This window comes from Alosa sapidissima, chromosome 16, assembly GCF_018492685.1.
Source record: "Alosa sapidissima isolate fAloSap1 chromosome 16, fAloSap1.pri, whole genome shotgun sequence".
In the NCBI taxonomy this organism is placed as follows: Eukaryota; Metazoa; Chordata; class Actinopteri; order Clupeiformes; family Clupeidae; genus Alosa; species Alosa sapidissima.
In genome coordinates this window covers 29,650,533-29,668,032 of record NC_055972.1, presented here as the reverse complement: position 1 = coordinate 29,668,032, position 17,500 = coordinate 29,650,533, and the positions used below count along the sequence as shown (strand labels likewise).

Sequence of the window (17,500 nt, the reverse complement as noted above, 5' to 3'; positions counted from 1 at the left end):
CACTAAACATACAGTACATGACTGCCCTTGAGGTCCGCTGCCAGCATGGCCTCTGCCCAACAGCCTTGCTCTTAAAAGAGCCGTTTGAAATTCTGTATAGGTTTCGGGGAGTTGTTTTGAACGCAGCCACTTGGCATTTTCCATTGACTTGGATTGTGTTTAATACAGCGACTGCACATGATAGAGCTATCTGGACAACACAGAGCACAGGTGTTTTTTGTTTTTTTTACATTACGCCAAAACGGTTGTTTCTTCACATCCTGTTGCTATTTGTCAGTCGTTTATTTTTAAATAAGATTTATTTTAAACTAAACATAACGCCACATAGCACCTGTAAACAGAAACAGTGTCTCCATCTCATCTATGTGCTAGTGCAGTCTGATGGCACTACATACAGTAGCAGCAGCATTAGCCACCATCTGGACCCATCCTACGGTGCTGTCACCTCTAAATCTCCAAACCTGCGAGGCTACTGTGCCAGTGGTGTTGACGGGCTAAGCTGAGGCGAGGCCTATTGAAGTATGTAGTTTCCCCATCAAGCAAAATAAGCTCAGTTTTGGTACGGTCCATTAATGGAGTAAAACAGTCCAGAGACAGACGATCTGGATGAATGAAGAACTCTCATGTGTAATGGTCAGCCGTGCCTGAGTCGGAAGAGGTCACTAATGGTCTCCAGTGCTTAAATAAAATGACCTCATTATTCCATTACCATCCTACTATCCTATGAGATTGAGTTCAAGACCAGCATAGAAGTACCGTATATCAAAAGCATAACGAGCACAGTTAAAAGACAGCTTTCCATCCTGTCCAATGGTTATGTTGATAAGAGAAGTCTGTGCTCTGACAGAGCTGATTGGAATCACGGTTCACTGCTTCCCAATAAATATCCAGTCCAAAGGCACATGCTGTTGTTTTGGTTAATAGGATTGAACGGAGCTATAATCAATGCATATCACTGCAGGCTATAAGGCAAGGAGATCATTGATGTTCACAAGACGATGATTATAGGCTTAATTAAGACTAAAACATATACTGACTGATCACAATCAAAACATGTTTACATGTACCATGATATTTATTTATTTATTAGTTTATTTTTCTACGGTTACACTATTTTCTATCAAGTACATTCCTCCATTGAATTTGTTTGCATGATTGAAGCCAGGACTACAAACTGTTTTTTTAACACTAACAGATGAAGATAAACGTTTCCACAGATGAATCACTGTACATCTTTCTTCAACGGAGTGCATTAATAGATCAGAGTGTTTATCTAGATGAAATGACTCAAGTGAACAAGGAGAGGTGCCGCAGCAGACAGCTGCTGTGGTGGTACTGGCATATGGTGCTGGAGCTGGTGTGGAATGCTGCGCCATTTTGGTGTTAATGAACACAAACATATATGCTAATATGTGAAATTTGATGCTCGTCTAAAGGTACAAACATCGCATTTGTTATCCATTAGTGATGTCGGCTCACCTTCAAGATGACGATTCACTGGTCTGCCTATGGCAGAAGCTTAGAAACAGCTGTGGGTTACTTATAAGGTTTACCTTCTACATCAGGGGTTGTCAATTTTTTGGTTCCCTTTTGGAACCCCTTTTGGAGAACATTTTCTGAGGACCCCCTCATAACCATAACAATTAAGCATGCCATTTGTATTCTCTAACATTGTGGCCCATGTTTTCTGGCAGAACTTGGTCTTTTGTTAATTTGAGATTTTGTATCACTTGTCGACATAGACTGACTCAAACATTTACACATTCATCAGCTAGTATTTGATGACTAAGCCAAGTTAAGCAGCAGTAGGAATGGTTCTTCATGACCTGAGTGAAGTTTTTCAAGTTAAATGCTAATGTGGGTGGGAGCAGACAGACACAATTTGCTTGTTTTATGGGGGAAAAGGGGCGTCATCTGTAGATATGAATTTTTCAAATTAATCATTTCAAGCAAATTATTCTGCGGAGCCCTGAGCTATGGGTCGGGGACCCCACTTTGAGAACCACTGTACTACTGTACATGTTCCCTTATGGAATATAATGAACTGAATGTAGTACAGTACATGGCTTAGTGAGTGGTGTGTTAACGTCACTGTAAAGTTCTTCCTTCTGCTGTGTCAGTTTCATTACTTCAGCAGAGTGGAGGGCAGAATTGATGATTATAGCCACTGTATGCCAGCCTCCCTCCACGCATGTTCACGCAAACACGTACGCATGCACACGCATACACACACACAGCATATGGGCCAGGCATGAATGAGTTCTACAACTCCCAAACACAGACTTTAATGTGCCCTAAGCTTCACCTTGGGAATTGAGAGCCAGTAAAAGACCATAATGCCATTTTACACTAATTACACCTTCAGAGAGAGAGGGGGGGGGGGGGGAGAAGGGAGAGAGAGAGAGAGAGGCAACAAGAGGAAACACACTTCTCAGCATTTTCATTTAAGGGTCAGTTTATTACTCAAGATGATGCTACCGGCTCACAGCACACTGTGATCTCCTATTAGGCCAGAGAGAGTATAAAACAGGAGGACAGGAGGAGACAGCTCTTGGGATTCTCAAAAACTTTCAAAGTCACAAACAACAGCTGTCACGGACAGTACATCCACGCAAAGCGGAGCTAAGGAGGCCAACTGTCAGATGGTCTTCACTGGCCTGTGCCACTTTGTGAAGAAGAACTAAAACATATGAGCCAATGAGAACTCAGTCTAGACCAGACTTACCTACATAACTCTTTAAACAGAGTATATACGTTTTATTGTTTCAGTAATCTCAAATAGAATAGAAGTCTGCCATTTGATCTGTCCTTTGTACTGTATGACAAAGTCTAAAGGATGATCTCAGCTGAAAGGACATAAATCTTACAAAGATACAAAGATACAGAGAAAACAACACAAATAGAGAGAGAGGGAGGGAGATAAAAAGAGAGAGAGGAAGAGAGTGTTTGGACTATGCTTTAACATGAATATAGTTACAGCATAGTCCAATATATAATGAGCCAGGGCTGAGTATGCACTTTAAAGTTGCCGGCCCACCCGTCGTGCTTCGGCTGGGAGGCGCTTTGCTCTGTGTGTTCATAATTAAAAATAAAAACGCCGGGAAGCAGCGCTCCTCCCTGCAGCCCTGCCTAATAAAGCCTACACCATGGGCCACTGGGGAGCCATCACAGGCCAGGCCAATTTGGGATGAGCACCAGGCCATGCAACCGATGCTCTGACTCACCGCGTCCAAAACTACATTAAACAAAGACACCGGCTCTCATTTTTTTTAAAAAATCAACCTGTCTCAACTTGTTACATTTAATTAGTTTAGTCTCTTTGAACTCAAGTGCAAGTACACAAACTAAAACTGTCAACAACAACTGTGGCTTCGGTGCCATTTCCTTTTTTTTTCCTTTTGTGTGAATCCTTTGACTAAAAGGGAACAAAACAAATCCCCTGACAAAGCACCACAAGAGCAGAGTTCAGGCTGGTCTAATCCCAGTGGCCAGCACAGCATACACCAGTGTGACATGTGGATCTAGCTAGCGAGAGCCTATTAGGTGGCTGTCCTGCTGCCCTACTATCAAGCCCTGCTCCCTGGCAACCGGAGCGGCAACAGGAAATCCCTGCAGTGGGGCTTACGGCACAGCACGACACAGCACAGCACGGCACAGCATGGCACAACACAGCAGCAATGGATGAGAGCACAGCTGAAGCTCCAACCACAGACTGAGTTAGGACTCAGGTAGACAATCAATGCAGGCATTAGTATATCTAAAGCTAATTTAATAACGAAACAACATCTATTTGCTAATGAGCAAGATGTTCATCATGAACATCAGTGGATCAGCTCAAGGCTCCCATATGCTGCCACGAGAGCTTTATGCACAAGACACTTTGCTAGAACATGCAGCCATCATTTTCTGGGAAAGAACTTCCTTGGTCACACGGTCTACCTCCCCCTACTATGAGGCATAGAGTCTGTGTCGGAAACTGTCTTTATGTGAGGATGGTCAGTAAGAGGGCCTGCCAGGAGGTGGACTCTGGGTCCCCAGGGAAGTGCTTTGTCGCTGGATTTCACAAGTTGGCTGGAGGCTGTCCGAATTTCTATCCAATCAATTTTTGCACAGCCAACCATCAGAATGGACGCACAATTTCCTCCATGGCTTTGTAGGTGATTCGGCAGCTCAGTTCCATCCAGTGGATTTCCACAATTCCATCTTCGGGGATTAGCCGTGTTCGTCTGCGGTCCGGCGATACTGGACAGTCTCCTCCCTCCACTCACTACTGGTCATGGTCTTAGATGGTCTATGGGCAACTAGCATGAGAGGAACAATCTATTTCATAGCCACCCCCTCAAGGCTCTGGGTAATCCTAAGTAAGGAAAAGACGGGAGAGGAGAAGTCTGTGACAGGGTGGACTACGGTCAGTAAGATTCTGTTTCCATGCCAATATATCAACACCAGCACCCTTGGGCCTCAAAAAAGATAGATAGATAGATAGATACAGATAGATAGATAGATAGATAGATAGATAGATAGCTACCTTATTGATCCCCAAGGGGAAATTCAAGACTCATTCTATCTATCTAAAAAAGTCCATATTCTTCCATTTTACAATATCAAACCTTTGAAATAAAAATAATATAATAATATGTCTAAATACTGACTTTCCTTCTTCCATATTTATTGTGTGACGTTTAAAAGCCTTAGGTTATTCAGCTCACCAAGCTGAACCCAATTACAGTGCCGTTTTCACAAGCCTGTTAGTTAACAGTCACTTTCTGGGAATCGACTGTAAGCTCGCCTCTCTGAGCACACAGCCAGGGAGTGTTTAACCGCCCCCTCAGGTGACTGTGGGGCCAGAGGCTGGTGGAGAAGCCCCGTTATCACACCTCCTCTGGGGCCGACGGCTCCTGCGGACCCCCCGCAGGAGAAGCCCGAGGGTTACCCGACGCCAGCTAGCGTTAGCGGCAGTTGCTAACGTCAGGCAGAGCACAGCGGGTGTCCTGACGACGGTGAAACACGGCACTTAAGCGGGAGGGAAGGAGGACTTAGCGATGACTTAGCTGGCGCCGCCACGTAGAGCAAGCGGATTACAGAGGCAGGAGGACAGGCGAGGCGAGGCGAGGCGAGCAGAGTGGAGCCGAGCGGAGTGGGCACGACGGCCGCGAGAAACCTCCAGCAGAGTGGGAGAGCTACGGCCATCTAGCAGCATGTTAGAACAGCTTGGGGCAACATGAATGCAGGCCCACACTTGAAGATAAACATACATGCAAGGGGACACACAAACTCTCTCACTCTCGCACACACACACACACACACACAAAGAACACAAACTGTATACTTAGACCAGCAACTACACACAAACAGAGGGGGGGGGGGGGGGGGATGGGGAGAGAGAGGGAGAGAGATTTTGGACTATGCTTTAACATGAATACATGAATAGAGAGAGGGGGGGTGAGCATTGGACTACTTTGTGATAAATGATGTGTGGTATCTGTGAGAGTGTGAGTAGAGAGGAGAGGAGAGGAGAGCATAACATGGAACAGCTCAGAGAAACAGACTTTCCGTTGGTGCTGCTGCACTATGGGCTAAAGCCCTGGCGTCTGGGGAAAAGCCCCCGACTCAGTGCTTCCCTCTCTGAGGCTGGACACAGCCCCTGGCCCGGCCCCAGCGGCCTCTATTGGGCTGGGGAGCCAGGCAGTGCAGTACTGGGAGTAAGTAGGGACTCTGGACTATACTCTAACAGGGAAATGGAGCTTCAGTAGGGACAGATAAATAGGAGATTCATTTAAAAGACCAATTTTGCATAATGCAAAGCTTTGCTAAGTTTAGGTTACCTAGCAACAGAAATATGTAACTTGGTATCCAAAAATACGTATGTACAGGCAATTAAAATAAGTGAGTCAAGCAATTAAAATACCGGTACCTGTAAACAGTATTTCAACATCAAGGTGGTTGTTATTTACATCTTAAAGTACATTTATTTCAAGTGACCTGAGCACTGTTCGCAAGTCTCGGGTAAAGATGCTCTTGGCTTGTGAATGTTCCGGATGTTAGAACTCATAATAGACACAGAAAAGCAGCAGCTCAGCCTGAGGTAAAGCCTGGGGCCGGCATTACGATTAAATGAGGGGAAACACCATGTGTGTACCACTGCCCTGTGGTGGTCTGTGTGTCCATCTGTCTCACAAGATGTATGTGTTTCACAGATATGGAGATGGAGTGGACCACCAACACCAACAGACATCTTTGAGAGGGTACAGTTGTCCTTGGTGCATACAGCACTAGTGTCTGTGTAACAGATCCACTAGTGTCTATGCCAAGTGGACGACACATTCCTCTCCACCCCCCTCTCTCTCTCCAACCATCTCTTGCTCTCTCTCTCTCTCTCTCTCTCTCTCTCTCTCTCTCTCTCTCTCTCTCTCTCTCTCTCTCTCTCTCTCTCTCTCTATCCCTCTCTCTCTCTATCCCCCTCTCTCTCCATTCCATTCTCTATCTATTCCTCTCTCTCCATCCCTCTCCCTCTCTCCATCCCTCCCTCTCCTCTTTGACAGTGTTCAGCCCCATGTGTGTCCCAGATGGGGAGCACTGTACCACATTTCCCCCTCTTCCCTCTGGCTCACTGGGAGCCACACCATTATGATTTCTCAGCGCACACACGCTACACACACACCGCACACAGACCGCACACACACCGCACACACGCCGCACACGCGCCAGGAGGTGACAGTGGCACCATTATCTCCAGCCCAAAATGGCAATTCCATTCTGTTTGCTAGTGAGAGCAGGAGGCTGGGCTGAGCCTCCTAATGAGCTTTATCTGCCCATTGTGGCTGTGTTAACCCCATGCCTGCCAGCAGAGACCCTGGACATTCGCCTCGCCTTCTCTTCCCTCTTCTCCTCTTCTCAGCTCTTCTCTTCTCTCCTCCCATCTCCTCTCCTCTCCCCTTCTCTCTTCTCCTCCCCTTTCCTATTCCCTCATCCCTCCCTCCCCCCACCAACTATCCCCACTCTCCTCTCCTCTCCTCTCCTCTCCTCTCCACTCCTCTCCCCTCCCCCCCCCTCCTCTCCTCTCCTCTCCTCTTCCTCTCCTCTCCTCTCCTGTCCTCCCCAGCAGCTAGAGCAGATGACAGAGGACGAAGTCTGAGAGTGGGAGAGAGCTGACTGGAGCTCTATTCCAGCCATGGCTCTTTGCCACCTGGGCTAGTCTCTGGGTACGCCATCACAGAGGGAAACATATCATCATTTGTCTTGAACTTGTCTTCATCTTTCTGTAGCAATAACAAAAATCAAATGATCTCTGACCCGCCAATGACATGGTGCTGAAGAGTCGTTTGGGCACAACCTTATTGTGATGCAGAGCAGGACTTTGGGCAGAGACAGGGATGGGGAGTGGAGCAGGGTGCTGCTGTACCAGTGGCTAGATGAAGGTGTGGGCTTAGGGAAAGTTCCATGCACTGACATCCACAGGCTGCATAAACCTTTTATCATAAATTATAGACACTCTGAGCCCTCCACACAGCACAAAGATGTCTTCCTTCTCCTCCCCTCCTTCTCCTCCCCTCCTTCTCCTCCCCTCCCTTCTCCTCCCTAATTCACTCTCTCCTCATTTATTTTCTTCTCCCACCCCCCATTCTACACTTTTCTCTTTTTCTTTACCCTGTGTCTCTCCCTCTTCCTCTCTCATCCTTCCTCTTTCTCTCATCTCTCTCTTGTCTCTCTCTCGTCTCTCTCTCTCTCTCTCTCTCTCTCTCTCTCTCTCTCTCTGTGCGCATGGACTGAGTGAGGGGGCGGAGCCGGAGCGTCTGTGAGTGAGCGTTGTGTGAGTGAGGCCGCTGTGCCTTTTCTTACCTGTTTTCTCTTTCTTACTTTTTCTGTATTTTATTATTTTTTTCCTTTGTTGTTTGTTTGTCTTGTATGTTTTTGGGTTGGTAGGGTTAGGGGTTAGTGGAGTGCGTGTGTTTTTGTGGTTTTACCTGGGCGTCAGCTCCTGGTTTGGAGTATGGCTGCCTCAGGTAACACTAGGGGAAAGTTTGTTTGTCTCACGCGGCGGCATGGTATAAAGATATCCTCTACCGCCAGCGTAGAAGAGTGTAGCCTGGCAGTAGGTGAAATGGTTGGGCATGACAAAGTTTTGTCTGCTGCTCGTATGAATCAGGCAATCGTTTTGTTCCTTGAGTCCGTGGAATTGGCCAACTTAGTGGTTGAACGCGGAGTAGAAATTGATGGTATTTTTAACTCAGTACTCCCTTTGTCTACCCCATCTAGGAAAGTAATCATTTCAAACATACCACCTTTCATTAGTGATGACATTCTTGTCCAGTCTCTATCCCGCTATGGCAAATTAGTTTCCCCAATCAAGAAGATCGCCATTTCCACGAAGTCTCCGCTTTTAAAGCATGTGGTATCTTTTAGGCGATATGTTTACATGGTTTTAAACAACAACACAGATGATCTTGATTTGACTTTGAATATCCAGGTCGACGATTTCAATTATGTCATATATGTCACAAGTAATCTGATGAGATGTTTTGGTTGTGGTTTGACGGGTCACCTAGTGCGTGCCTGTCCAGAAAAGTGCCCCAATACTACCGCCAATGTCAATGGTCAAAATGAGAATACTGGGGAGGGACAGTCTGCCAGTGATGAGGGGCCCACAAATGGTGGAGATACTGGGGTGGATGGTGATCAGTCACCAGGGGAAGGTTCTTCTAATGCCGATGCACCTGAAGTTAGACCATCAGATCAGGATGTGTCTGATGAGACAGTAAGGAACGGGGAAGAGGGGGCCGAGGCTGAAGCTCCAGAATATAATGTTATGCATACTGATAACTCGCCGAATTCCAACGTACTAGATCTTTCGGAGGACGCTTGCGGGGAGGATAGTCAGATCATGGAAACAGAGGAAGTTCCTTTTAAAGTTCCAAAAGGTCTGAAGAGGGAAAGGGCTCGAGCTGAGTCTCATAGAAAGGTAAAAAAGAAAGATCTGGTTGTTGACGTTAATTCTACTGATGCAGAGAGCGAGGGGGAATTTTCTGATTGCAGCCTAAGGTGCAGTCTTCCCCAAAGCGGCTACACAGGGCGCGAGTACACTGTGGATGACTTAAAAACGTTTCTGAAGCAGACTAAAAATGCTAGGTGTGTTCAAGTTGATGAATACTTTCCCGATGTTGAACAGTTCATCGCTAAAACGAAGCTGTATATGGCCGAAGGTAGCTTTACTAGGCAGGAGGTCTACCGTTTGAATAAATTTCTCACAAAACTTAGAGCTCTGTTGAACGCTGATAGCCAGTCCACCCCAGCCCCTGTTAATTCCCAATGAATATGTTCTTTTTTTGCACTTTTTCCTTTATACTTATGAGTGGGTTTCAAATTGCTTCGCTTAATTTGAATGGAGCAAGAGACCGCACAAAGAGGGCGATGCTTTTTGAAACAATTAAAGAAAAAGCTATTGATGTTGTCTTTGCGCAGGAAACCCATACTGACGCAAGCAATAGCTCTGATTGGGCTTTGGAATTTGGGGGGTTATCGATCTTAAGTCATAATACCTCAACTAGTGGTGGTGTTGCTATTCTTTTTTCAGGTAGCTGTATCCCCTGTTCATATGAGGTTGATGAAATTGTTAAAGGTAGACTCTTGAGAGTCAGAGCTCAATATGAAAATACTTTTTTTGTTTTTGTGTGTGTCTATGCCCCAACGGTTGGGAGGGAGAGAATGATTTTCTTAAGTATCCTGGATGATCTGTTAAAGAATTGTGATTCTGGGGAGTGTTTACTTCTTGGTGGGGATTTCAACTGTACTGAGCTAGCTATTGATAGGAATCATGTAGAGCCTCATATGCCATCACGTAGAAGGCTCATTGAGATAATGAAGTCCCACGACCTTTCTGATTTATGGAGGAACTTTCATATAAAGCAGAAACAGTACACATGGGTCCACTCAAATAATAACATATTATCTCTGGCAAGATTAGACAGGTTCTATACCTTTAAACATCAGTTCAGTTTTTTTAGAAGCTGTCTCATCCTGCCAGTAGGTTTTTCCGATCATAGTATGGTGCTTTGTAATTTTTTTGTTAGTGCCACCAGATATAAGAGCGCATACTGGCACTTTAACACTAGTCTTTTGAATGATGGTAAGTTTAGGGATGTTTTCAAGTTTTTCTGGAAGGATTTTAGATCCACAAAGCAGTCTTTTCAGTCTGTGCAACAGTGGTGGGATTTTGGAAAGGCCCAGATAAAACAGTTGTGTCAGCAGTATACTTCCTGTGTCACAAGAGATATAGCTCAACGCATGAAATTGTTGGAAAATGAGATACTGGAGCTCCAAGGTTTAGCTGAAAGTACAGGTAATCAGTTATATATGGAAAATTTGAAAATAAAAAAGAATTGTTTGGCCAACTTGCTGGGCATTAAAGCACAAGGAGCTCTGGTCAGGTCTCGCTTCCAGTGTGCAGAATTAATGGATGCACCTTCCAAATTCTTTTTTAATCTGGAAAAGAAAAATGGCCAAAAACGGCTTATACATGCTTTGGTTTCAGAAACTGGAGCCCTCTTATCTGACGATAAACAAATTCGTGAGAGAGCAGTTGATTTCTACAAGGTTTTGTATAGGAGTGAAATCTCCTATAAACAGGCCCTTGACAGTCCTTTTTGACGAATCTTCCTAAGGTATCTAGAGAAGCTAATTGCGACCTTGGAAGGGTGATTACCCTGGCTGAGTTGGAAAAGGCCCTCCATGGTATGGAGTGTGGCAAGGCACCGGGGATCGATGGTCTGCCGGTTGACTTTTATAAGTCTTTCTGGACAGAAGTAAGCGCAGACCTACTGGTCGTTTTGAGGAACAGCTTGGCCAAGGGGCAGCTGCCACTCAGTTGTCGCAGAGCAGTTCTTACTCTGTTACCGAAGAAGGGAGATTTGAAGGATATCAGGTCATGGAGACCCGTGTCTGTTCTATGTGCGGAATATCGGCTGCTCTCTAAGGTTCTTGCTAATAGACTCAGTGAAGTTTTAGGGGAAGTCATTGCACCTGACCAGACCTACTGTGTGCCGGGCAGGCTTATTTGTGATAATATTTCTTTTATTAGAGACGTTTTGGAAATTGGTAAACTTTTACATTTGGACTTTGGCCTTGTTTCGGTTGATCAGGAAAAAGCTTTTGATAGAGTTGAACATAATTATTTATGGAGCGTCTTGACTGCTTTTGGCTTTAATCCTGTTTTTATAAAGAAAATTAGAGCTCTATACTGTGACAATGAAAGTATTCTGAAAATTAATGGTGACTTGTGTGCTCCTTTCAAGGTTTTTAGGGGAATTAGACAAGGATGCCCCCTCTCTGGAATGCTATACTCCTTAGCCTTTGAGCCCCTGTTAGTACAGTTAAGAGCCAAACTAAAGGGTGTAACTCTTCCTGAGTGTAACATCTCTTTGAAGCTATCAGCTTATGCGGATGATGTAGCTATTCTGATTGAAAGCCAAAGGGATGTGGACACCATGTTAAATGTTTTTACTGATTTTAATCGTTTATCATCTGCCAGAGTTAATTGGGGAAAAAGTGTGGCCCTGTTGGCTGGAAAATGGCCTGATGGCACACCGTGCCTCCCAGGTGGGTTAACCTGGTCTAGGGACGGGTTTAAATATTTGGGTGTGTTTCTTGGAGACGATAACTTTGTGCTAAGGAATTTTGAGGGGATTGTTGAGAAGGTTAAGGGCCGTCTTGGCAAGTGGAGTTTTTTAATTAAAAAATTGTCCTATAGGGGCCGTGTTCTAATAATTAACAACCTGGTGGCTTCATCCCTTTGGCACAGACTTGCATGTATAGACCCTCCAGCACATGTTTTATCTAAAATACAATCTATTCTGGTTGATTTCTTTTGGGATGGTCTACACTGGGTCCAACAAGGCGTGCTTTTTTTATCCAAGGATGAGGGTGGACAAGGATTGGTCCACCTGCAGAGTAGGGCAGCAGCCTTTCGTCTTCAGTTCATACAGAGACTTTTGGATGGACCTGTAAATTCCAGTTGGAAGGCTGTGGCTTGTGCCATCCTAAGAACTTTTGAAGGCTTGGGTCTGGATAGGACCCTCTTCTGGATGAATCCTGCCTTAATGAACTTAAACAAGCTCCCTGTGTTTTATCGCAATACGTTTAAAGTATGGGGTCTTTTGAAAGTATGGAGACCTCAGAATACAAGTTCTCTCTTTTGGCTTTTGCAAGAGCCATTGATATATGGTTCATGTTTGGATCTTACGCATGAGAAGCATTTTCCTGCTTTTAGTGGGATGTTTTGCAAAGCGCGGGTCATCACTTTGAAGGACCTCCTGCCTTTAGCTGGGCCAGGTTTTGAGAATGCTGAAGGAGTGGCCGAACACATGAAAATGAGATCCATCCGTGTAGTTAACAAATTCCTCTTGGAATTGCGGTCCCGCTTCACAGATGCTAGTCTAGCAATGTTGGATCAGTATGCCAGGGGTTTAGTTATGCTAAATGAATGTGATCCTGTTCCATGTTTTAGTGTGTCCTCTGGATTTTGTAATGTCTTTTTGAAGGTTGAAGATTTTGTTTTTCTGGGTCCAAATCGCGCCTCTGGAAAGGCACTTTACAATCTTTGTGTAAAATCTCTGAATAGGAGGTGTTTGGAGTCTAGAGTTGACACACCTTGGCGTGCTGTTCTACATGTAGAACAGGATGTCAAACCACACTGGAGATCCTTTTACAAGTCACCATTAATTAAAAAGGTGGGGGATTTACAATGGAGGATTTTATATGGTGCAGTTGCTGTAAATTCTTTTGTTTGTGTTTTGAACTCTGATGTGAGGCATGAGTGCCCGTTTTGCAATGACAGGGAAACTGTTTTTCACGCTTTTATGCAATGCACACGCCTGATGCCTTTATTTTCCATTTTACGGAAACTTTTCACTTACTTCAATGAAAGTTTTTCAATGGAAACATTTATTTTTGGTTTTAATTATGTACAGAAGCGAAGGCACAAATGTCAATTGTTGAATTTTATCATTGGACAGGCTAAGATGTCTATATATGTTAGCAGGAGGAATAAGGTTGAGCATAACTCAAGATCTGATCTTTTAATGGTATTTGCAATCTTGGTGAGATCAAGGATTTTAATTGATTTTGGTTTCTACAAGGAAATGAGTGATCTTGAAACCTTTGAGATTATATGGTGTCAGGAAAATGCTCTGTGTATGGTTGTAGAGGATAAAGTGCAATTTAATACCTTGTTAGACGTTCCTGTGCCTGCTGTTTAACATACATAACTAGATGTGTCTTCTATTTATTTATTTATTTATTTTTTAATCATTCATCTTTGAGATGACTGTGTATGTCTTTTATATTTGTAATAAAGGTTTTTATAAATTCAATTCTCTCTCTCTCTCTCTCTCTCTCTCTCTCTCTCTCTCTCCATCTCTCTCTCTCTCTGTCTCTCTCTCTCTCTCTGCTGTGTTCTGCCAGAGAATCTGAGTCCTCCAAGCACAGAGCGTTCTTCAGAGATGGCCCGGCCAGCAGCAGCTTGTGTGGGTTAGCCCTGCAGGCCACGGGACGCTCCCAGAGACAGTGGGGACTCTAATCAGAGATGGACACCTCGCACATGCCCCACACCGCCTCCAACCCCAGTGCTTCCCCATGCTCCTGTCCTACACCTACACGGGCCCTGAGAACAAGTGAGAAAAACACACACACACACACACACCAGGGTGAGCACATGTGCCCACTGGCACACACGCACACACACACACGAAAATACACGCACACGTGTACACGCACACACACACACGCGCGCGCGCACGCACACACACACACACACACACACACACACACACACACACACACACACACACACACACACACACACACACACACACAAGACACACATACTCTACACACGCACACGACGAGACGTGACTCAAATGTCTCCTCCACTATCGTGGAACATCCTGACGGCTCAGTGGGCATGAATCTAATCCTACCCAGCATGCAACGCTCACTGGTGACACGAACACTAGTTAGCCTGCCACCCCGCTGACTTCCTGCAAGGACAGAGCGAACAGATCCATCACGCCACGCCCCATGCCGCGGAAATGGCCCAGAGCACCACAGTATCAAGCTACATCTCACACGAAGGGACCAAGCACCTTCAGCAACACAGATATTCAGATGATTCAGATATGATTCAAAATTGATCGTGAGGTGATATTTGAGGCTATTTGTAAATATTTGTAAAACAGCATAAACCAGTTTTCTTTAAACAATACACAAACTCACTATTGGCAGTCTTGGTAAACACAGACACAGATATCATATTTATTTAGCCATAAGATTTAGTTTCAAGCTCATAACCAGCGAAAACATGTCCAATCCTTACACATCAAGCAATGTTTTACACAATAATAATGTCTTAAATAGAAGTGTTCTCGTTATGACATGACCATTGAGAATGTTATATTTTTTTATATGTGAAATCAACAATGTGTTCCAACTGACAAGTTTGGGCTACTTAAACTAAAGGATATTTGTGTAGCTCTTCTTCTAACTTGTTCCAACACTAGACAAATAACTGAATGAAATCCATGTAGTGAATGAAATCCATGTACTGAATGAAATCCATCCAAAAATTTCTTTGGGAGCGTTTTCAGAATGAAAAGCTGTAGAGAAATCCCTGGCTGCAAAGTGCCCTTACCGGGTCGTGGAGCTCTGGGAAGGACACACGGTAGGTGATTGGGCTGCAGTCTCGCGTGTTGTTGACCAGCTCACAGGGCAGGAACATGGGCCCCAGGTCGTCTCCATCCAGCACGTCCAGGGTCAGAGTGGTGGTTGCTGTGCGCCGGCTCCCTGGATAAGGTGACCGGTCCTGAGGAGGGATGATATTGTCATGGTTACAGAGAACATTTGGTTTTATGTGATGGAAACAGACAGTCTGAAAGTGGTGAGTGGTCCAAGCAGACAGGAGGATGATGGAAGGCTTTTACTCAGAACCCGAAAGCATACTCATTTGGGTCTTTTAAAAACATTTTAACCGTAAAATGTCATAACGAATACTCACTCATCCACAAACAAACGTATGTACACACACACAAACACACACACAGACAACACACACACACACACACACACACACACTAACACACAATCTTGCGCACACACACACATGCACACATACATTTTCACACATAATCACACACACACACACATACATATACACACCTAAATACTTGAGCAGTAAGACCTCTTTTCTTCCTCTTCCTGCCTTATAAGAGTTTTTCAAGCTTTCAGCATTGACCTGTCTACCAGTGAAGGAGGCTACATCAAGCAAGAGCTACACTCTTCAAGCATTGATTCAGGAACACAAAAAACACATAGAAAAAAAAATCTCACTTCTAAAAATCTCACTCCTAGACCAAAGCACACATTTTGGTTCTTCAAAACCTTTTTAAAATATGTTCGTCCTAAAATACATCACCCAGGAGCTCTGTGCATTTTTTTGTCCAGATTCTTTGATAAAGACAGTGCCCAGGGCTTTGTGGTGAGCCCAGCCTCATTTTTGAGTCTGCATCTAAGTCTTTTAGTAATTTACTTCTTCATAGAATAGGGTATAAGCATGATTGGAGCGCCCAGAGCCATTAATGCACTGACAAAACTTCGGAGAGCTTCTGAAGGATGCCGCACTACTGTAGACACTTCAGCAGTGCAGCCCAACATTCCTGTTACCTGCAAGGATAATTAGAAGGAGGGAAGGCAGGCACTCATCGGCAGACAGGCAGTGCGTAAAACAAGGCCACCGTGTTAATGACGAGTGAATGGCGGCGTGCTTCGGTGCTGTGCTGTGCTGTGCTATGGTGCGGGCAGGGGTGGAGAGGAGGGAGGGAGGGGAAACTCATTATGAGGAAGCCGTCTGTGTGGACGGCGCTTTAAAAGAAGTTAATTTAGCAACAGGCACAATGAGCACCAGCCTAATTAGTGCACGACACCGAGGCGGATGTTCATAGTCTATTATTTAGTCTTTTTTTTTTTGGTCAGGCCTCCTTTTTGGCTGTCCAAATGTGAAGTGTACTCAATAAAAAATACAAATGAAACTCTTACATGCCACATGAAACACACTGCAGGCACTACAGCTGTGTGTGTGTGTGTGTGTGTGTGTGTGTGTGTGTGTGTGTTCTCACTACCTCCATGCTAAAAACCTTTTCACTCTTGCACTCTTCCTTCCTACTCCTAACTGCCCCCCTACATCCCATCATGTCTATTTATTGCTGTTTTACGTTTGTTGTCAACATTTGTCTGTACTATAATGCAGAGTTTTATTTTACAAAGTACACTGTCTACACCAGTGGTCTCCAACACGGTGCCCGCGGGGCGGCTATGAGGCGCCCCCAGCGCACCTTCTAAAAATAGCCAACAGGTCGCCTGCAGATCACGCTCTAAAAACACGCTCCATTGTGAAGTTTTCAATAGACATTTAAGTCTAGACCAGAACCATTTTAAGAATGCATGTAGCCATACATCTGTAACATTAAATTGATATTGGTGATACCTTACAAATTTTAGCCTTTGGCTCCAAATCCGTTTCCCATTCAATCTTTAAACAACAACGGAAGCGAAGCGCATACACGCTGCTCGCACGCATAGACAGTAAAGTGGAAAAACTTGCTTGTCTGGTGTAGCCAATGGAAGCATATCTTTGCAAAAGTGCTGTGGCCATTCCATGTTCGTCAAATACGGTTCTTGCATGATTGTTCAAGGACTGAAAAACAATTGCTTTAGCTCACAGGCCTTTTCTCCTCCATAGGCTACTACCGTATAATAGCGCTGAAAATGTTGTGGCATGCATGACTGAGCAGGACCGTGCATTACCTTTTTTGTCAGATCATGGAGAGATTTCAGGTGTGCAATAACTTTAAAAGGAGTTTTCATATGTTAGGGTGGTGTGGGCCATTACTATTGAAATGTTAAAACCGAATTGTCCACTGAAATCAGAACTTAAAAAAAACCCTGAATTTATAATGGTGGGTGGGTATAATGGGTTGTAACAAATTGTAACCCAAATTATTAATTGCACAAAAAGATTGTTTGTTTTTTTGTGTTAAAAGATTCCCCATGCAAACTTTGAAATGAACAAACTAAACAAATATGTTGGTAGTGTTGCATATTGATATTAAAGTATTGAAGAAGCAGATGAAAATTAATTTGCTTAATATATACTTATAGGCCTACACAATATTGATAATTTAAAAGTAAAAATCACATACTGTAGGCCTATTATTTAGGAGGAGTACCCTCGCAAAAAAGGGGTGAGGGTCTGTTTGTTTCTGTTGAGTAGCCCTCCATATGATTTTGGTCTTCAGGTAGCCCTCATTCCCAAAAAGGTTGGAGACACCTGGTCTACACGTACTGTCTCTATATGTTGCTTTTATGTTGCTTTTAAGACTCTGTGTTACTTTTGCCATTATTGTGGAGTGTCCTTTGGTGACATGAAAGGAGCTTCAAATAGAATGTATTATTATTA

The 17,500-nt window shown here is 44.3% G+C and overlaps 1 protein-coding gene across 1 annotated transcript in view; it reads right to left on the bottom strand.

Annotated features, from left to right (window-relative positions):
- The window catches only part of pcdh15a (protocadherin-related 15a), a 270,220-nt gene that overhangs the window by 137,353 nt on the left and 115,367 nt on the right, over positions 1-17,500 (bottom strand). Inside the window, 1 exon segment of the mRNA XM_042065915.1 lies at positions 14,681-14,851. Within this exon segment, the coding sequence (XP_041921849.1) occupies positions 14,681-14,851 (171 nt within the window).